At 43.6% G+C, this 22,792-nt stretch overlaps 1 protein-coding gene and 1 long non-coding RNA gene across 8 annotated transcripts in view; one reads left to right on the top strand and one right to left on the bottom strand.

The window, feature by feature from the left end:
* recql5 (RecQ like helicase 5) overlaps positions 1-22,792 on the top strand; it is a 51,931-nt gene that overhangs the window by 6,805 nt on the left and 22,334 nt on the right. For 4 of the 7 annotated variants that reach the window (XM_033044396.1, XM_033044399.1, XM_033044398.1 and 1 more), the window contains exons 4-8: positions 1,189-1,294; positions 2,779-2,890; positions 4,729-4,891; positions 6,675-6,757; positions 22,176-22,403. In XM_033044396.1, coding sequence (XP_032900287.1) covers positions 1,189-1,294; positions 2,779-2,890; positions 4,729-4,891; positions 6,675-6,757; positions 22,176-22,403 — 692 coding nt within the window. Of the gene's footprint in view, positions 1-1,188; positions 1,295-2,778; positions 2,891-4,728; positions 4,892-6,674; positions 6,758-17,994; positions 18,023-22,175; positions 22,404-22,792 lie in introns of those variants that run through there. The other 3 variants (XM_033044397.1, XM_033044401.1, XM_033044402.1) reach the window with 2 other exon arrangements.
* Positions 15,186-19,326, bottom strand: LOC116988009. Its single transcript, XR_004415844.1, has 3 exons — positions 19,098-19,326; positions 18,465-18,661; positions 15,186-16,131 (listed from the first exon to the last, which is right to left on the bottom strand). It is a non-coding gene; the product is annotated as an uncharacterized LOC116988009 (long non-coding RNA).

Genomic DNA, 22,792 nt, shown 5'->3' with positions numbered 1-22,792 from the left:
TAAGTGATCACCCGTACACTAGTTCTATTCTACACGCTAAGGACAATTTTACAGAAGGGAATTAACCTACAAACCTGCATGTCTTTGGAATGTGGGAGGAAACTGGAGCACCCGGTGAAAACCCATGCGGTGACTCCGTACGGACAATACCTGTAGTCAGGATTGAACCCGGGTCTCTGTGTTGCAGGGCAGCAACTCTACTGCTGTGCCACTGTGTCGCATATTTTAAGCTTGCTGGTCCATTCCTGCCCAACAGAGGAAGCTGTAGTTTCTCTGGCAACCTCCCGCCAAACGTATCCAGCACAGTCGCTGTCATACACCCATTGCCCAGTTATGTCTTTCCCAAAAATTAACATTGAGTTTAGCTAATTGTTGCCCATTCAGTCCACTCAACAGTGATGGCAGGAATTGCCTTCAATGTTTGTAGTAATCTGGTTACTGATCTTTATATAGTCAACACCAGACTTCATCGCAGATATTGACCAAAAGCTAAATTTCTGAGATGAGTAGAGTACCTGGCTTTGACATTAGGGCAGTACACCATTCACAACTCCTCGGAAAATGAGGCAACCAATGCCTGCTGAAGAGTGGTAAGTATTATCCACAGTATTCAGTGTATCAGCCATGATCCTGCATGCCCCTGCCCCCTATCCTTGGCATTCAATGGCATTAGTTTTGTTCTGTCCCTTGCCATTAACATCCTGGAGCCTGTCACTGCTTACCAGAAAATAAACTGGGCCTGCCACAAAACTATTGTAGCTTCGAGAGATGATTGTTGCCCTGTTGTGAGAGCTTTACTATGTTACACCAAAGTTCTATCACCTGCTAAGCAGTTGAGACTGTAACAAAATGCTCCCTACTTGCCTGGATGAGTACAGAACTGATATCATTCAAAGTTCAATGCTGCGAAGGGTAAAGTGGCCTCCTTGAATGGTCCCCTATCAACCACCCTTGACATTTAGTTGTGCTACCTCTGTTCACAATGTTTACCATCACCGTATTCCCTCTATCCCGTATCTCTACACTGGATGGCTTGTTTGTAATCATGTTTAGTCTTTCCGCTGACTGGATAGCACGCAACAAAAAAGCTTTTCTCTGTTCCTCAGCACATGTGACAAGAGACTAAATTAAAATTTGATGGTGCTGGTTCTTGCAGTAGATTGCTCTAATGCAACTCTTTCTTTGCAGAAGTTCAGTGGCTGTGGTATAATTTACTGTCGGACCAGGAACTCATGTCAAGAGGTAGCAGAGGAGCTGACGCAGAGAGGAGTGGAGGCGAAAGCTTATCATGCTGGTACGTAGTGCTGATGCAAACACCGACGATTCTTTCCACCGATGTGTTGTGATGTATTACAATGGAATTCTTATTTGTTGAATGTTGTTCTTAAACTGTTTGATACACAGTCATATTCACTAAGTTTATGAAGTCTTATTTCCCATAGTTACAAAGCATACAATGTGGTTAACTTGTTCTACCACTGATTAACCTTCATGGTATTTATCCTTACTCTGGCTGAGGAATTCCAGTTGCCATCTAAAGAGTAATACAACACAGAAACAGTCCCTTCAGCCCAACGTACCATGCCAACCAAGATGCTCCATCTATCCCAGTTCCATCTGATAGCGATTGATAGATAGAGATTACTAAAAGTACTATATCTGTCTAGCCTCCACCAGAGCTATCTTTGGTTAATTAATTCTGTTTAATTGTAGCTCTGGTTAAACTCTGTGCAATCTAACTCTGGTTATCTTTGGAATGCATTGACTCCAGATCTATTAGTACACTCCGAGGAAGGGTCTTGACCCAAAACGTCACCAGTTCCTTTTCTCCACAGATGCTGCCTGGCCCGCTGGGTTACTTTTGACGTAAATCAGCATCTGTAGTTCCTTTATGCACACTGTTGGTATTAACCTGTTAACTTCAGGATGTACTAACTCTTCTCCCCAAAACCCATGACACCCGTACTAATCAAGAACCTACCCATCTCTGCTTTAAAATTATCAATAGACTTGGACCAGGGACTAACTCTACTGAATGTTTTTCCTTCCATTATTTATTATGTAAAAGAATATGTGTGTTATGATTGTGTTTATAGTTTGTTTGGTTGTTTGTCTTTTGCACAAAAGTCCGCGAGCATTGCCACTTTCATTTCACTGCACATCTCGTATGTGTATGTGACAAATAAACTTGACTTGACTTGGATTCCACAGCCTTCTGTGGCAATGAATTCCACAGATTCACTACCCTCTGACTAAAGAAATTCCTCCTCTCCTTCCTTTAATTCTGAGGTTATGAGCTCTGGTCCAAGACTTATGACCATAGGTTATGAGCTCTGGTCCTAATGGAACCATCCTCTAGTGGCAGCTCACTAAAGGATGCCATCCCCATGGGTGAATAATCTGTTGATGTGTGAAACTATACCCAACAGAAGAGAGAAAATTGTATGGGGAATATTTCACATGAATTTAATGCCTGAAAGATGATGGAAGTAAATTCAATAACTTTGAAAAGAGGTGTACATAGTTGAAAAAAATATGCAGAAAAGCAGGGGAATGGATTTACTTTGATATCTCTTTCCAGGAGCGAGCTTTGGCACAATGGGGTGAAAAACCTGCTGTACAATTCCATACTGGTTCTAAAATTAACTTAATTTCCAAATGGTTTGTGTTACTGTGGAAATTGACCCTTGAACTGTGGCGATGTTGAATTGGGGTGGTGGTCCCAGAGGCCGCTGTATATTCTGTGTTGAACACTGTGCATTCCCAATGTACTGACAGGGATAAAGAACTCAGAACGCACACAAGTGCAGCAGGAGTGGATGGAGGGCAAGGTGCCAGTGATCGTGGCGACCATCAGCTTTGGGATGGGTGTGGACAAGGCAAATGTTAGGTAAGTGCCAACGATGTGAATGGGGAGTAGTTGATGGTCCACGTGTCTGGGTAAAGTGGGAAGGAGATTTCTAAATTAGATTTGGCAGGTTGTTTGGCCAAAGATGGTGGTGAGACGTACTCATTGGAATTAGTGTTTAAGAAGGAACTGCAGATGCTGGAAAATCGAAGGTACACAAAAATGCTGGAGAAACTCAGCGGGTACAGCAGCATCTATGGAGCGAAGGAAATAGGCAAAGTTTCGGGTCGAAACCCTTCATCAGACTCATTGGAATTAGACTGCCCAACTAGAGGCCAACAGGATCCAACAGCTTTGTTCTGGTTGGATTGAGCATGAAAGACGGTGATAATCACATGAGCAGACGGGGCCTTGCTCAGTACTTTGTGCTGAATTACACCAGCCACATTTTAACAAGGTTATTCCTGCCTCGGGTGCATTTTTGCTCTGTGTCTATTGCTGTGTGGATTCCATGGACAATACACTTAAAATGATGGTCGTATTGGATGTGGAGAAAAAGTAAAGTCCAGAGGCCATGATTAGAAGGGTCCCGACCCGTAATGTCACCCATCCTTTTTCTCTAGACATGCTACCTGGCCCGCTGAGTTACCCCAGCACTTTGTGTCTATTTTCAGCCAGATTAGATCTAGTTTCGATTCTGTAGCTGAGCCGAACGCAAATTCCGATCCTGGGTTGCCACCTGGTGCTGAGTTAGAGAATTACAAGGTTGGGGAATGATGGTGCAGAAACACAGGATCAGTTTCAAATAAGCAATCACAATTTTGTTTCCTAACCATCAACAATCAACACCATGAAAACATAAAAAGTTTGGAGACTTGCACAACTTAACACTTCTTTGGCTGTTGCCTTGATGCTTTGACGGGTTGTGATTAGCAGCGGCTAATACTAGTTCCTTGCGCTTTTCTTTTGATTGAAAGATACAGCATGGAAACAGGCCCTTCAGCCCACCAAGTCCATGCCAACCATTGATTACTGGTTTACACGAGTTCTATGTTATCCCACTTTCTCATCCACTCCCTACACACTAGGGGAAATTTACAGAAGCCAATTGACCTACAATTGTTGTGTGAATTATGTTGGCGTGTGTCTTGGTTCCTTTCTTGTTGTATGACTGCAGAACCCAAATTTTGTTTGATCTTCATTTGAGGTAAAATGACAATAAACGGTATTGTACAATATCCCCCTCTACAAAGGAGGATAATTCTTGATTCATTCTTGGCACATTCTGGTAAAACCAGGGCTTTGAGAACCAGGGCATCCATCTAAAGCAGTGATGGACAGAATTTGGCACACTACCCAAGCTGAAGCCAAACTCTTGATTTATGAAGGCTTAACATTTTTTGTTACTATTATTAATACTCTCCCAGCATTTGTCATAGAAACATAGAAAATAGGTGCAGGAGTAGGCCATTCGGCCCTTCGAGCCTGCACCACCATTCAATATGATCATGGCTGATCATCCAACTCACTATACTGTACCTGCCTTCTCTCCATACCCCCTGATCCCTTTAGCCACAAGGGCCACATCTAACTCCCTCTTAAATATAACCAATGAACTGGCCTCAACTACCTTCTGTGGCAGAGAATTCCAGAGATTCACCACTCTCTGTGTCATGATAGTTCCCAGCTGTCTCCGAGTACTGGATGTTGCTGATTACCAGCTGTCTGAGATGTGAGTATTTCCTATTACTAGTTCCCCACTTGCTGGGTCCTTCTGGATGCTAGCTGTCCACGAATGTGAGTGATCCGGTTATTGGATATGTCTGGTTGCTTGTTCGCTAAAAGCCAACTGATTTTATGTAATCTTTCCATATCTGAAGGTTTGTTGCCCATTGGAATATTGCAAAGTCGATGGCTGCTTATTACCAAGAATCTGGTCGAGCAGGAAGAGATGGGAAACCTTCATTCTGTCGAGTTTACTGCTCCAGGACAGATCAAAATAGCATCACCTTCCTGATCAAGAAGGAGATCGCTCAGATGCAGGTAGGGGGTGACTGCATTTTGCTCACAAATTGTGTTAAACTTTTAGTTGAACACCTTGCTATTTTCCTGTATACCTTCTGTTTGCCTGTTTGAGGACTTGCTCTTTTACTGACCACCTGGGGTTGCCTCAAGCCTTTTCCTTAATTTCCTTGAATTTCTTGTTTTGGAATCGCTGGTTTTTCCCGACATTTCGTAATCTTCATGTCCCACCTGACCTTCACTTGCTCTCTCATCCCCAAACCTTTCTGTCCATCCTTGTAGGCATGCCGGCTCATTTGTACAGGGGCACCATCACACAAACCAGTCTCCCCACTATTGACTCCATCTCTATTCAACGCTGCCTCGGGGAAAGCACCCAACATAATCAAAGGCTTCAACCACCCCAGTCATTCTTCCTACTCCTGTCAGGCAAAAAGCACAGAAGCTTGAATGCATGCACTACCAGATTCATTGATACAAATACATCGATAGATGCTCCTGAACACATCATCAGTGATGTAACCTGGGGTCATTGGGTGTTTCGGGTCTTTCAACATCAGACACCCTCACCCAGGCGACCCAGCCGTGGGTTGATCAGACCACGACTTGTGTTCAGGTGGCATTCGCTCCTCCCCATGGACCTCCTCTCCTGATCCAGAGCCATCTCGAGGCCTTCTCCGCTGCCTCTGTGGTGTTCTTGATGGCCCTTCTCCTTGCCACTCTGTTGATGCCCAGTGCACTCAAGGCTTTGTAGAGCGATTGCCCTGCAAAACCTCTGCAGCCAACCTCGATGGGCATACAACTTGCCTTCCAGCCCTGCTTGCGGCAGTCTATGACCAGTTCTTCATATTTGGCCATCTTCCTCCCGTGGGCCTCCTCCAGACGGTCCTCCCACAGCACTGTCAGTTCCAACAAGACAATGTTTTTGGTCGCCTCTGAGACCAGAAGGATATTTGGCCTCAGGGTGGTCGTGGCAATGTGCTGTGGGAACTTCAGCTGTTTCACCAGGTCTACGGAAAGCTGCCAGTCCTGCGCAGTCACCAGGATTCCTGATGGATTCCTGGCTGCTGTGGTTCTTGGCAGCTGCACTCCGGCCTTCACGAAGGTGATCATCTGGGTGGTGGGGCGTTCTCGTCTGCAGCTGCTGATTCCCATGCTGATGGCTTCTGCAATGGGTTTGAGAACCTGGTCGTGACACCATGTGTACCGGCCCTGCCCAAGAGCCTTTGGGCAACAGCTTCTTCCCCTCGATTATCGTGCTTCTGAATGGCCCTTCCATAAACCAAGTTACTGTGTGGGCATCTCTACCGCATTGCGGGCATTGAACTTTGTCTATGGAACGGATGTGTTACAATGCTGAGAACTATAATCTGCACTCTGTATATTCCCCTTTGCTCTACATATTGTATGACTGGAGTTTGACTTCATTGTATTTATATATATATATGGTTTTTCTGATCTGTTTGGAAAGCATGCACAACAAAGCTTCTCACTGTATCTCAGTACACGTGACAATAAACCTAATCTTAAAACTTCTTCATAAGACATAGGAGCAGAATTAGTCCATTCGGCCCATTGAGTCTGCTCTGCCATTTCATCATGGCTGATCTCTTTTTCCTCTCAACCCCAGTCACCTGCCTTCTCCCCATAACATTTTTTTCTTCTTTGCCTCTGGCGTGTCACATAGAGTCTAGGGCAAGTGCTATAGCTGTGTGCTTTGTTTGGTGACACTTTTTTTCAGACTTGAGAGAGCACTTGACTTATTCCAAATATTACTCTCACTTTACTGCATTTTATTTTTCAGCACAAGAGAGGCTGTGTAAAAAACTCTGACAAATCCTCCATGGTGGGCTTTGAGGCTCTTGTCACCTTCTGCGAGCAGCCAGGGTAAGAACCTGCATATCCTGTATGTCTGGCATTATTGTTATTAATAGTCACAGCTGAGAATGAGTTACAGGTTAGAATGTGAGTGAGAGGTTTGTGCAATTATAATAAATACCCTAGAGAGGGTTATTGAGAAGAATCAGTCGGTTTATATAAAAAGTAAGAGTTACAGGCAGGTAGTCGGAAGAGAGTACAGACTGGAATCTAATTGTGGTGTTTGGATCGTCTATACAGAGAAGAACAAATACCTGAGAATTGGTTATGGAGTGGAATCTAATCACGTTGCTTTTGTGTAGAATAACAAGTTCCTGGGTACAGTGGCAACTGCTCATGCAATTCCACTTGCAATCCGGAAGTCTGGAGTAACAATCAGCTTCCACCCCAGAGTTTAGTCATTTAGCTGCTGTAAATTAAATGCATTTGGAATGAAAAGCCGGCATCAATAATGACAATGATGAAACTGGTTGCCATAAAATTCATCTGGATCTTGGGGAAATAAATCACTTGTCATTGCACAATCCAGCTGGCAAGCAACACCAGTTACATAAATGCAACAGCATTATACCCAGTCAACAGAGCAAGGTCATTCTCACGAGCAGCTGAGGATAGCTCAAAGTTGGGACAGCTACCCCATAGATTGGTCAAGTAATAAACTGCATGGTCAATGTTTCAGTCTTTCTTTTTACTCATCCTCTTTTTGCATGCCGCCATCCTAATGGTGCGTCACGTCCCTTGGCATCGAAGTTGCCATTGAGTGCCTATTGTCAAGAATCTGGTGGATATTGGGAAATTGGAAAAAGCTTAATTCGTTGAATCAGGACAACACTAACTTGCTAATTAAGAAATTTGCTGGAACCGTCTATCAGATCATTAAGTTATTCCCAGGAAGATTGAAATGTGCATATTGATGCTCTGGTGATGGGGGAGACCTGATTGATGAGCCATTCTTTCTTGCAGATTAATATTACTATTTCAAAAGTATTCTGCTGGAAATCATAGGTGATTGGAGAAGCCCAGCATAGCACCTCAGGACTAATTAAACATTTAAAAAATATTTCAGACATTTTAAAAAGTTAAAACTCTATTACTACAAGATTTAAAAAAATCAATGTAATGCTTTATATGTAAATAAACAATAACATTGTATGAAGCGGAAATTATGTTGGATAATCATTTGTCCTGCAATTGTTTCTGCATCATGTTACCTGATTGCGGGTTCAATGGCCGGATTTCACACTGAGGAAGTCTGTACATCTTTTAGTCTCCAAGAAGTATACAAAGGTACAATGCAAACTTCTCCAGGAGTGGCATGTAGCTGGATGTTTCCATTTACAAGCTGAAGGTTTACAACTGTTGTTTGGTCTTTCTCTTGGGTTTCCCAGCCCGTGGATTGACTAAATTTTTGCTTTTTTCCACTTTGTTCAACCATATCTTTTTAGTGTTTGTTTTCATTTCTAATTAAGCTTCAGCCATAGTTTTGCCAAGGGTGTGAAAAATTGTCCAGCTATGTGCCGATTGGTCCACTTGGGTGGAGACCCCAATCTATGCTTGGTCCAAACAGACAAATTAGCACAAATGTAAAAAATAAAAAGAATGTGAATGTAGTGAACATTGCTATTGAAGCAACATTTAATCCAAATGGACTCCCAAGAGCCCAAGTAAAATTTAAATTGGTGCATGTAAAGAAATGCCCTCCATTGACTGGGGTCATTTTTAATGACCCAAGGCACCTTAATGACTGCCTTTCCATCATAAGATCAGAGAAAAGGGGTATTTGCTGATGAATGCAAAATGTTTACTTCAATTTGCACTCTTTACATAATGAAGCCTTCACGAAACAAGACTGGGTTAACATTGAGGATGTGGTTGAAAAATTATCATTTATATTCACATAGTTCATCACATCTCTCAAAGTGGTTGAAGTGAGAAATATTTTGATTTGATTAGTTGTCTTGGAATAAGTAGTGAAGGGATTAGGGTTAGGCTCATTCCAAAATTCCCCTTCAATCCAATGGTTTAATCACCATGTAATAGAGCATTGAAGCATCAACTGGACACTGCATCTGGAGTCAATAACGTTCAGATTGGATAAGGATGGCACATTTTTCCCCCAGACGAAACTCAATGGGATTTTATAAAAATCCATGCCCACCATTATTTATGCCTGCTTTGCACCTCAGATTTATTTGTTGACTATGTTAATGTCCATGTTTGGCCTGGCTCTGGAACAGTGCTCTAAGCCTCCGGGAGCTGGTCCATGAACCAAATCACCATACATTCCTTGTCCTGACAGACCTTGCTTGCACTGCCCGTATACCATGTATGGAAACATAAATAAGCGAGTTACAAGTTAGAACCTTATTGCATAGATTTACTGTTTTCTTTGCTAGTGCTGTCCATCAGGTGGAAGGTGACGTTTGGAATTTTATGGAGATTATGATTGAAGCGCATTCAGATACATTCATGATCAACAGTAGAGTAATGAATTAGTAGGCAGCTAGTGGAGATGTTGTCTCACAACTCTTCCAACCTGGATTCGATCCTGACCTCGTTTGTGTGGAGTTTGCACGTTCTCCCTGTTTCCTCCCACATCCTAAAGATGGGTTGGTAGGTTAATTGGCCACTATAAATTGGACCTAGTGGTGATGAATGGTAGGTGGACATTTGATGGGAAATGGGAAGAATAGGTTACAGGGAAAGTCTGAGGAGGAGCAGGGTTGCTTTGTAAGTGGCATGAACATTATCCCCTTTTATGATGAAAGGTTTTTTTTTTAAAGTATCCAAGTCATAGCATCTGTCTTCCACCATTTGTTCGAGATCTAAACTATTGTTGACTTTTATCAACTGAGTGCTGGATAGACATTGAACAAACTAACCCTTTGGTTAAATCTAACATGGTGATACCAAGCTGATCAATATATAGTGAACAGTACAGTAGTACAGTGGTAGAGTTTCAGCCACACAATGCCAGAGACCTGGGTTCGATCCTGACTACAGGTGCTTTCTGTATGGAGTTTGAACGTTCTCCCTGTGACTGTGGGTTTTCACGGATGCCCCAGTTTCCTCCAATACTCCAAAGACGTGCAGGTTTATAGGTTAATTGGCTTCTGTAAATTGTCCCTAGTGTGTAGGATAGAACTAATATACAGGTGATTGCTGGTCGTTGCAGACCGTGGGCCGAATGGTCTGTTTCCACTTTATCTCTAAAACTAAATTTTACTGTAACCTTACACATCTGGTGGTATGTATGGGTTAATAAACATGCAAACCTATGGAAAAAGTGTTGATTTTCATTGGTATCATCAATCGATAGTAGGCTGAGGGTCAGAGTTTAGAGATTTTTACAGTTTGTTCGCAATGCTGTAGAATTCAGTGCATCATACCATGTTTGAACATTAAATCTACAGAATGCACTGATAAAATACGCAGCTGTTCAGGAGTATGTGTTGGAGTATATATTCTAAGGATGTAAACTGTAGAACAGATTTACTTTCATGTCCTTCACACACTCAGAGCTGTCTCGGCAAACTGGTGTTACTGGGTTGCTGCTGGAGGTTCAACTTCCTTAAATGCTTCTCTGCAGTGTCTTATTCAGGGAGTACTGGACATGCCCGTACTGCATTTGTGCTTCTGAGTTGTGTTGATTAGGAATGGAATAATCGGCTAGCTCTTCTTGGTGTTTAGGGGTTCACGTTCCCGCTCTCTTGAGGTCCTTGATGACAAGACCAGGATGTGTGACGTCCTGGTGTTGTGGTATGGCTGTCGAAATTCCTTTAGTTGTGACTGCGTGGGTTATTGAGATCAAGCGCAGACTGGGGTATAGTTTCGCTCAACACTTGCGCTCAGTCCGCCTTGGCCTACTCGATCTGTCGGTTGCCAAATATTTTAACTTCCTTTCCCATTCTGACCTTTCTGTAGTGGGTCTCCACCTCTGTCGGAGTGAGGCAACATGCAAATTGGAGGAACAGTTCAGTTTGTTGGGGTTCTCTTTGTTGGACCCAGACACTGCCAGATCTTCACGGGCGTCTAGTTGGATCTGGCTCTTGAGCCGGACTTCGAACAGAATCCGTACGTGATAGTGAATAAGACCAAAATCAGAAACATGGCGACAAAGGTAATAATGACCACAAACGCCCCCAAGGACCAGTCATCATTCAATATTCGACTCATTAACTCCGGTGCCATTCCGGAGCCTGGGTCCGAGGATTCATCCATCGTTGTGCTGCAGGACAGATAAATAGTTAAAATGAAAGTGAGGAAGGTACTGTGACCACGGGTGGAATGGGAAGAGCAGGTGGCAGGCTCGATAGGTGTGGTAAATGGAGTACCATGGTTCATCCTTTGATGACAGTGCTTTTACAGTCCTTTGATCGCTGTGGTATATATCCACAGTGGATATATCACAGTGCTGGTATATATCCAAGCTTAGGTGCACATGACAAGAAAAGAGTAGGGTGTTGCTGGCAGAGAGGTGATAATTGTGTTATTTCATGTACCGGGGTAGAGCAGTTACACGCCAACTGTTACAATAATTTGAGAATGAGACCTTGATCCTAAGAGACTCCTGATGATCAGCGACCAGGCTCATACACTGACACGCACATTTGCATGCACCTGTTGAAACGTATGTGTGTGCACACAATCATGCTTAGATACAAGGAACCTTGTTCCCTCCCCTCATTTTCTCTGTGCCCCACCCCCTATCTTCCTTTCAATGTCCTGCACCTCATTCTTATCCATTCCTGTTCTCTCCTGGCCTTTAATCACAAATCTAAATGCCAATATTTCTCTCTCCCCTCTCTCTCTCTCTCTCTCTTGTGTGCCCCACTCTTCATTCACTGCACTGGGAATCCTCCTCTCTTTCCTCAGCCCACCTGCTTTCTCAGTCCTCGCCTTCAACTCCTCAATACCCCAAGTCCTCCTCGCACCGAGCTCACTCTCCAGCCCTGTGAACAGTCCAACTCCTCACTTGTGTTGGCAAATACATGGTGCACCACAATGCTGTCTTGCTCCTGGTCCACATTGTTGATGAGGCATTCTGTGACCTTGTTATCATGTGACAATGTCGATGAATACTCCCAAGTCAGTTACTGTTGAAAATTCCTGGGTAACACAGTTCACCTGTGAGAAACTGTTTGCCCTCAAGGGCCCAGTTGTCCCATTTGGGCGACTGCGGAGCGTCAGTGACTGACGCCTGTAAAACCGTCAAGTTGCACAACATACACGCTGACGTATGCTGTCATGCGGGTGACACCCGGTTAGGGTTGAGGCTGTAAAATATTCTTCCTTCAATGCATGGATTTTAAACACTAATATATTCAATTTAATACAATAAAATCAATTGTGCGAATGAAAAGATATCTTGAGTTCCGTTTTATTTTTAGATGTATTGGTCCGCTTCCAGATCCGATCACCAGGGATGGATTCAGTGAGTGTAGACTGAACTCCCCTCTCCCCTCTTCTTCTTCCCCCCCCCCCCCACCCCATCCCACCTTCTCCACACCCCCCCTCCCCTCTCCCCTCCCCCTCTTCTTCCCTTCCCCCCCTCTTTCTCCCTACTTCCCGCTCCACTCTTCTCCCCCTTATCCACTACCCGCTCCCCTCACATTCCCTTCTCCCTCACATTCCCTTCTCCCTCACATCCCCTTCTCCCTCACATCCCCTTCTCCCTCACATCCCCTTCTCCCTCACATCCCCTTCTCCCTCCCTTCTCCCATTCTCCCTCCCTTCTCCCATTCTCCACCCACTTTCCCCGACGCCCCCCCCCCCCCCCTCATTTATGGACGCAACCTGTGACCAGCGATCCCCGCACACTATCCCACACACAGTAGGGACAATTTATACAAACCTGTGCGGCTTTGAAGTGTGGGAGGAAACCCTAACCCTAACTCTAGGTTGATAGGCTTGGTATAAGTATAAATTGTCCCTAGCGTATGTGGGACAGTGCTGGTCAGTGTGGACTCGGTGGGCCGAAGGGCACTGTATCTCTGAACTAAGTGTGACACAGGGGCCCCAGGGGTTGGACTCGAACCCCCAATGTTCTGCATGCTCCTCATGGGAACTAAACTGTTGGCCACAAGTTGTCCCAGAGGCATATCTCTCTTCCAATGGTCTGTCCAAACCTCCAGAGGCAGCGGGCTTTTCAACTGGGTACAGGCAATGTGGTCAATGTACCAGTGCCACCCACCTGCTCCGGCCACTGTCCAATTACCCGCCACCCATTTTGAAGCAATGCGAGGGGGGGGGGGGGGGGGGTAGGGTGTGTTGTTCCCAAAGTCTGCATTTATCCCATAGACAATGTTACTAAAACAGATGATGTGGCCTTTGTGCAGTACTATTAGTGGGATCCAGCTGTCATACGCTGGGTCCACAAATGGGGGGTGTCGGGGAAAGGGTGGGGAGGGGGTTGGAGAATGGGAGAAGGGAGGGAGAGGGGTATGCCCCCCCATTTGTGGACCCAGCCTGTGACAGCTAGATCCCACTGACAACTCGTGGCCAACAGTTCAGTTCCCACGAGGAGTAGGCAGAAGCTAGGACTAGGGTTAAGGTTAGGGTTTGGGTTTCCTCCCGTACTCCAAAGGCACACAGGTTTGTATAAATTGTCCGTAGCGTGTGTAGGATAGTGTGCGGGGATCACTGGACGCAGGCTGGGCCCACAAATGGGGGAGGGTGGGGGGCGTCGGGGAAAGTGTGGGGGGGTGGGGAATGGGAGAAGGGGATGTGAGGGTAGGAGGGATAGTGGATAAGGGGGAGAAGAGTGGACTGGGGAAGAAGAGGGGGGAGGGGAGAAGGGTAGGGGGGAGTGGAGAAGGAGGGATGGGGGGGGGGAAGAGGGGAGTTCAGTCTACACTCACTGAATCCATCCGTGTGAAAAGAGATGGTGATCGGATCTGGAAGCGGACCAATACATCTATAAATAAAACAACGTCTTTTAATTTGCTCAATTGATTTTATAGTATCAATTGTAATATATTAATGTTTAAAATCCATGCATTGAAGGAAGAGTATTTTACAGCCCATCTGTGGTCCCTAACCCTAACCAAGCGTCACCCACGGGACAGCATACGTCAGCGTGTGACAGGGCGCACAATATGATGAGACACCCAAAAGTTGCCCCAGGATTTTGAACATTCCAAAATCCCGGGCCGACAGGGAAACACTGCGCATCACGATGCACCAACTATTTTTAGGCTGTCGCGTAAATGACGCGCAAATGGGACAGGCCCTGTAGTCCATAAACTCGTTTCTCTCTTCCTGCGCCTGAGCTGAATCAGAGCAAACCGTCCGCATGCAGTCACCTGGGAACATACCTGGTAAACCTCTCTCCTTGAATAACTCAGCAAAAAAGTGCCTTTGTAGGGTGAGCTGTCTTTACCTGAAGAAGCCCAGTTCTGGTGAAATGGCGGCTGCTGTTGCTCCGCGAGTCTTCTGGTGTGTGTTCAGTTTTTCTTTGGGATTTGTCCGTTTGTGTTAAATATTAACCTGAGGTTGCTGCATTGGATAAATTGCACTTAGCTCTGACCAACTTCCTTATCTGTGACTTTCTTATTTAGTTAAGTAAATAAGAATTGAAACATGTTTACTTTTATTGCATTTTGGAGTGGCAAATGGTATTTTGTATTCTGCAGTAGCAAAGAGGGGCAGGTGTAGTACTTTTCACATTTGGGTTAGCCTAATGAAGTACTTTTTAAATTGTAGTGAGATGTAGATGTAGCAGTTAATTAGCACACAGCAGAGTCTCAAACGGGTTGATGAGATAAATTCTCCTTGACCTTGTATTTTGGTGATATGGGAATCTGGGCTAACAAATTTAATTTTTGCCCTGCATGTTTATCAGCATGACCCAGAGATCAAGGAATGTCATTCTGAGGATAATTTTCAGAAATTTGTCGTGTTATATTGGTTCTGAATGTTGAGGGTTGGTTTCAGTTATCTGTCACAAGAATCTGACTCCTTCAAGTTGTTGTCTCTACTTGCTTGATCTGTTGCTAATATTCACGTCATATTCTCAGTATAAAATCCTTGTGAAAGACCAGAATCATTATTGTTAGATGAAATAAGACAATTTACCAACTGATCTTTGAACCTATTAGTCACGTTCTCAAAATGATTTGGAACTACCTGGTTTGACTTTGCCCTTGGATTAGATTTGTTGATAGCACTAGAGTGCAGATAGTCAGCATTTGCATAAGGGGAAGAATGTGGTACATGTAGTTAACTAATATTGCATAGATAATGGCTGTTATCTCTCACATCAAGCCATTTATAAGCTTGGACTACATGCAGATCATATAACCTGCAGGTTGCCAGGAACAACACTTTGGCCGATTGGGTTGGGCTGCAGACACTAAATTTATTAACAATCTTGTTTGTCTGAAGTTTGCAGACAATACCTAGATAGTCATGCTTCCTCATTTAAAGTACTGGGAGATATGATGTGTTGTCTGTGTGTTTATTGAGTTTTTTCATCAGACCGTTTTGGTTCAATTTCAAAATAACATTCCATCATTGATTTTGATACGGCGACTGCATTACAAGTTAAACTAATTATTACAACAGTAAAAATTTTCACCCATCCTTACCAATTAAATTTTCTTTGCTTTGTTCTTTTGGCCACAAAAAAAAATTGCTTCCATATCAAGCTGTTGAAACTTGATTGAAGGAACAGGGCGACTAAATACTGAATACTACCAGTACCAATATGACATGTGGAGCCGATGAGGCTGAGTGGATAAATGTGTCCTTCCTTGTGTTGCACGCAAGAATAAACAGCACAAGTGCTCTGCCCATTGAACTACAAAGTAATAATAGAGGGGTTATTGTTTACAACCAATTGTATGTCTGTCTGAAGGATGCACACTCAAAGCATAAAGACCAAACTTTGATCCATACAGATTCTGTTTGAACCGTTAGGTGGTTCTGTTTATTTTTCTACCTCTTGGATTTTATTTATTGGAATATTGCTTCAAATTTTTCTCACCAGTTTTTGTGAAAAACAGATGTGTTCAAATTACTATACAATACTATACAATAGAAACAACCAGCATACAATATCATTTCCAGACATACGATAATGAAAGAAAACAAGGCAGCATTTGCTGTGTTCATGCTCTTCTCTCTGAGTGTGGAGGATGGTCTGTATGGGACATGGTGCATTGAGCAGCTGGTTTATCCCATGCAGGTTGTGATACATTGCCGCTGCAACAAAACGATAAAGTCCATCGTCCAATTCGCCATATTTGTCCATTGCTTGCTTCATGGTCCAATGTTCGTTGGGATTACTACTGGTGTAGGCTTCACCCTGCTAAGTTTTCTGAGACAAATGCAGGAATAGCAGCAGTATACAACAGGGACGAGAACTAACAGGAGAAAAGTACCTGAAAACAGAGTGGTGTCAGTGTAATTACCAATGGCAGCGTTACAATTCAGAATTCACCACACACAATTTGGTTATATTGACCAATAGATCTATGTTGCTGTTCATGCTACATTCATGTTAACCTCCTCCCACTTTTTTCATCTCAGGCTTGCAGTATTTTCTTACTTGCTTTAACAGGAAGCTATAAGAATAGGTGTGCCTGTGCCAGGAGATTTAATTATTTCATGTGGTAGAGTGTTCTACATTCTCACCTCTTAGATTTAATAGACCACTCAACACAGTGACGAATGGTGATGCTCCAGTGCAGAATAAGAGAGCAAAACAATTCTCTTATTGTTGGATCTGAGTGCTAACTTGCCTTGGCATGAAAATTTAAAATATGAAATGCAGCCATATCTGAATATTACCTATTGGCATAAGATCTAGCATTTGGCCTGTTTATGCAATTACATCCTTAGCTATAGCTGACTTTGACAAAGGGATGGACATATTAAATGGTCAGAAATTATTTCATTTGTCAAAGATATACCATTTGTACTGGTCCAGAATATCAACTGTATATTCTGTGCTCAGTGGCTGATGGTCTTGACAATTGGTCATCTGACAATTAAAGAATCTTTAATGTCAAATGTACTGAAACAAAACAATAAATGTCTTACAGCAGCACAACCGATTTGAAAAAACATTGCACTCCATAGGTAACACTATAAACCAACAAAAATGTTTAATAAATAAATAAACCCAATATAGTGCAAGACAAAAAATAAAAGCCCAAAGTCTCTAGTGCGACAAGACATTTTGTAGTTCGAAGTTTTGTTGGTGTTTGTAGTGTTCAATAGGCTGATGGTTGTTAGGAAGAAGTGTCTCCATTCACTGTGCAACCAGATATTCCAGCTCATTTAAGGGCTGTAAATATTGTCTGGAAATGTATACATTTATATGGTCTATAACAGATCAAAAATACTATTTTTGCAGTGTTATTATTTAGAGCTCAAATCTAGATCTGCATGAAGGGTGAAGACTCCTCTTTAATGCGGTAATTGATATTGTATTAAATTATACACTGCTTTTTACGTGGATTCTGGATTGGAATCCATCTCAAAGTGTATCTGACTAAGATTCCTCCAAAGTGTATCCTCTAGGGATCTCGGTGCAGTGCCTGCTAAGTATTAGCCCACCGTGCTAGCCAATTCTGACTAAACGTCTCTGTGTATTCACCCTATCTATTCCCCTCATGATTCTATAGACCTATATAAGATTATCCACAGCTACCTGTGCTCCAAGGAATAAAGGTCCTAGCCTGATCAACCTTTCCTAATAGCTCAGGCCCTGGTGTCCTGGAAAAATCCTCAAAAATCTTCTCTGCATTCTTTCCATCTTAATAACCTTGCTATAGCAGGGTGACATAAAACTGAACACAATACTCCCAAGTGTGACCTCATGACAATTTGTACAACTGCATCATGACCTCCCAACCTCTCTACTCGTTTACCTGACTGCCGAAGGCCAACGTTCCAAAAGCCACCTTCGCCGCCCTATCTACATGTGATGCCACTTTCAGGGAACTGTGACTGTACTCCTGGTTCCTTCTGGTCTGGAACACTCTCCATGGTCATACTGTTCACTATGAATGCCCTGTCCTTTTTTGACTATCCAAATGGCAACATGTCACACTTATCTGAATTGCGTCCTTGGTGTAGGTCTGGGACTGACATTCTGGGCTGTAAAATATGTTCAAAGGTCCTTTATAAACTTTAGGGGTGAGGAAAAACCCCACCTATGTTCCTTTTATCTTTATATTAAGTGATTTCCTCAACTTCATTAAACTAGCCACACATCTTGTTGTTTGTTCACAATTTAGCTGTTATAGGTAACAGAGCTGCTGCCCAAGTGTGCCAGAGATGCAAGTTCAATCCTGACCTTGGGTGCTGTCTCTGTGAATTTGCACATTCTCCTTGTGACATGAATGGATTTGCCTGGGTGCTCTGGTTTCCTCCCACATCTCAAAGACTTGTAGGTTAGTAGGCTAACAGCAGTTGTAAATTGCCCCCTTGTGTATGTGAGCGGTGGAATCTGGAAGTGGGGCGGGAATTGGATTAATGTTGGATTGGTATAAATGGATGGTAGATGGTTGGTATGGACTCAGTAGAGTGAAGGGCTTGTTTCCGTGCTTGATCTATCTGACTCTAACCATTACCCGATTGTCCCTTTTAATTCCTTCTCTCCAGAGATGCTGCCTGTCCCGCTGAGTTACTCCAACATTTTGTGTCCCTTTTAATTTTTGAAATTGGGAATAATACTTTCCATATGATAAATTTAATTGTTACTTACCGACGAATGCCAAGATGACTATAAAGGAGATGAATCTGAGAGTATCAAATTCTTGTAGTCTGGTGATCAAGCTGAAGACATAAGCCTCCAGCTGTTGTAGACGTGCATGGATAGACATTTTGGCTGAGGACTATCGGAACCAATTGGAGGGAACTTTAATGGCATTGATAGTGTTGAATGAGCTACTGGAAAATTATCTGTAAAACACAAAATGTTGGTTGGCAGGGAAAGACTCTGGGGGGGGGGGGGGAAGAATACAACATTTGAAAAAAGGCAGTCTCCTCATTGGAATGCAAGTTGAACAATATCTGAAAACAGACAAACATTCCCATTGAGAACTTAGAGCTGAATTTGTTCTTTCTGCTTGCATACTTTTACTTTAAAGACAGTGTCATATGTGGTGCACTGGGCAACAAATTTCTCCCTCTAAATCGGAAGACTTTGTGTTCACATTCTGTTCCAGACTCGAGTACAAAATGCAAGTTGCCTCCACTTTTGCGGTATATGGGGGTGGGGGGTGGAGGTGAAAACACACTGAATTCTGTTACATTCCTCACATCTTAATTACCTTATTCTTGATAGTATCACCAAGTTTTTAAGAGTACACACGGTATTTTTTCTCATTGTCCTTACCTTCTGCTCACTGACTTGTTGCATTGAAACTTCCATATTCCCTGCTGTAGGGCTCACACATTTCTTGCCTGCACTATTAACGGCAGTTGATATTCACACTGACGAAACCTTCTGTGACTGAACTCGTTGAGGTACTGTCGGGCTATGGTTTGGGAATATAGGAGCTGTGTTTGCTGTGGCTCGGCCCTCAAGTGAAGGACAAAGGCAGCTCTCATAGGCAAGGGCTAAAGGAATGCAATGGTCCAGCTTTCTCAGCTATTGATGGGAATTTCATTGCAGCAACACAACTGCAGCCTAGTCACACTTGCATAGACCAGCCTGGGTAACTTTCTCTGCTGCATTTAGGAGGTAAAATGGGAAATGGCTTTCTAAATATTTTTAATACTGAGAGAATGTTTGTGTTGTCTGGTACCTGTGCTGTGCAGTCAGCTCCATACTGCCTTCACAACACGGCCAGTTCATGTGGTAAATGTGAACGAGCCTTGACAGATACTTTTCATGAATGTCCTTGTACATTGAAGCAAATTCTGCAGTTTTGTGCAGGTACAAAGAATAGATATGTCTGATTGTCCCCAGTGAAAGGGTCAGTGGGATATATCCCTCTCATATATGATGGTTTAAGCTATAATGAAGGAGGGATCAGAATTACTGCAAATAACAAAAAATATGTGCAATGGGCTTGGATAAGAACTATTGGAAAAATGTGGGAACATCCTGATTTAAATAATATGCCCAAGAGCATGTTTATCAAGTACAATTACTTTCACCTCGGTGTAGTCTTAGTGTACATCCGGTAATCTTCCGTGTCCATGTGAAATTCCCATGACAATATGTGACATGATCACCTATGTTATGATCAGTTGTATCTGTGTAAAACTGGTAGAGCTGTGTAGTGATCACCCATATCTGTATAATACTGGTATATCTGTGTAGTAGTCGTCTATCTGAGAAATGCTGGCACATCTATGTGGCATTTGTATGGTCATTAATGTATCTGACACCATCTTAAACTTGTGTGTTATTCTTTGGTACCTGTGCATGAGCCTGATACAACTGTGGCAATTTTCAGAACCTGCTTGTGAACTTTTTTTCTTTGTGATAACCTACTGTATCTGTGAAAGTGCTACATCTTAATGGTATTGTGCCTTATCTGCACCTGATCGTCACATATGTGTGGCCATCTGCATTCATGCTTACACCTGGTAAATCCCTTTATCAACTCCAAGGCAGATAATTGTGTTGGAAACAATTTATTATGAAATAGCTGATAATAGTCCAGAGTGAAAAGCTGGATGACTATTTTATTAGCAGTGTGAATGAGAGTTAGAATATATCCCTCAGGAGTATCTCATCTGGGTAGCCAAATGCAGGTTAGAATTTGGGCACATATTCTGGACTTTTGCCTACTAAGGCTTACTCGAATGAGGGAATTTAAAGGAAAATAGTACAGAATCAAGATACAAGATACAAGATAGATTTATTCATCACATGTGCCAGATGGCACAGTGAAATGAAATTCCCATACAGCCATACAATTAAAAAAAAAAAGGGACACAACACACTATAGGGTTTGACATAAAACATCCCCACACAGCAGAATCAAAGTTTCCCACTGTGTGGGAAGGCACCAAAGTCAGTCTCTTCCTCCACTGTTCCTCGTGGTCAGGGCCTCCCCAAGCCCTCCGCAGTTGCCACTACGGGCGGCCCGATGTTCAGGACCGCTCGCCGAGGTGTTGTAAGTCTGACGTCGGGGCTGCGGGACGTCCTCAGCGGCGTGGACACCAGAGTCGGCCCCCTCCTACCGGAGTTGGCGGCTTCCAAAGTCCGCAGGCCGCGCCGAGTGGAGACTGCCGCTGTAGACCCTCTGCAAGGCGCTCCAGGACTCCACGATGCTGTTCAGCGCCGCCTGCGTTGGAAGCTCTCCGCACCAGAGCTCCACGATGTTGGAGCAACGGCTCAACGCTTCGGAGCTCCAAACGGCGACCCAGGTAGGCATCGGCCGCTCCGCGGTGACTCCAGCGCTGCGCTGCCGCTGTAGCAGCCCTGGTCCGGTGCTCGGTCCCCGGCAGGAAAGGCCGCTCTGATCCAGCTGGTAGGCCGCGAGGTGGGGGACGAGGACGCGACTCGGAGAAATAGTCGCGCCCCCGCCAGGAAGAGACTGGAAAACGGTTTCCCCCTTACCCTGCCCCCCTCCCCCACATAGAAAAGTAAAAGTTTCCCCCTAAAATAGACTTTGGACTAACTGAAAATAAAAAAAAAGATAGAAATAACAGACGGGCTGTAGGTAGAGGCTGCTGCCAGTGCAGCGCCCCTAGAGGATCAAGACATACGGATAGAGTCCTTGGTCTTAATTTGAGTTTAGTTTAGAGATACAGCACGGAAACAGGGCCTTTGGCCCACCGGGTCCGCGCCGACCAGCGATCCCTGCACACTAACACTATCCTACACACACTAGGGACAATTTTTACACTTACCAAGCCAATTAACCTACAAACCTGTACGTCTTTGGAATGTGGGCGGAAACGAAGATCTCGGAGAAAACCCACGCAGGTCACAGGGAGAACGTACAGACAGCACCCGTACAGACAGCACCCGTAATCGGGATCGAACCCGGGTCTCCAGCGCTGCATTCGCTGCAAGGCAGGAACTCTACCGACTGCTATCAATGACACCATCAATGTTTTATATTTTAAAAATATACAATGAAATCTTGCCCTGCAACTTGTGCATTTTAATCATAGATAACTGATATACATGCATGATATCTTGTTAGAGTGACTGACTCTCAAAGGGTTGGTTAAACCAGTGAAATTGAAAAGACCTTCTTTGTTAAACAGTCTGAACCATACTTTTGGAGAAAATCAGGGAAAGGGTCTGCATGATAATGTACACCACAGATAAACCAGAGAGATTTTACACTTTTAACCAATATGTTTTTAAAAGACTACACAGTTTATGTACTCCATCTCGGTTTTTATGTGTGTGGGGTAAATGTTTGTCAGATGAGTGTTCATCATGTTGGTTTTGTTTGGAGGTCAGGTCCTGGTTTTGATGACATTATTTGACATTTTATGTAAGGTGTCGGCATGCAGCCATTGCCAAATATTTTGGAGATGAAATGCCAGTCTGTAATCGGGCATGTGATCACTGCAAAAATCCAGACACTGTGATGAAGCAACTGGATCTCCTTCAGAGGCTCGACATCAACAAGGCGCAAGCATTGGTTACAAAGCCAGCTGCTGCAGGGCCATTCGGGTACATCAGTGACTTGTATGCAGGGGGAAGAAAAGGCTATGGCTTTGAAAGGTAGGTTAACTGTTGGAGGATTTACTGGACATATTTGTACATGATGTACTCAGTGTTGTTGATTGTATCTCGTAAAAGATGATTCTGGTTAGAATTTGCAATGTTGCTAAGCTTGTATCAAGAGTTTTAATTTACTTGTGTCCCATTTAATAATAAAGTAGGAATGCTTGACAAACAATGCTTCAAAGTTAAATTGAAACCATCTTAAACATTGGTTATAGACACAAAATGCTGGAGTAACTCAGCGGGACGGGCAGCATTTCTGGAGATAAGGAACGGGTGTCGAGGCCCTACTTCAGACGTCTGAAGAAGGATACCGACCCAAAACGTCACCCATACATTCTCTCCAGAGATGCTGCCTGTCCCGCTGAGTTACTCCAGCATTTTGC

This window comes from Amblyraja radiata, chromosome 26, assembly GCF_010909765.2.
Source record: "Amblyraja radiata isolate CabotCenter1 chromosome 26, sAmbRad1.1.pri, whole genome shotgun sequence".
In the NCBI taxonomy this organism is placed as follows: domain Eukaryota; kingdom Metazoa; phylum Chordata; class Chondrichthyes; order Rajiformes; family Rajidae; genus Amblyraja; species Amblyraja radiata.
This window is presented reverse-complemented; position numbering and strand designations above follow the sequence as displayed.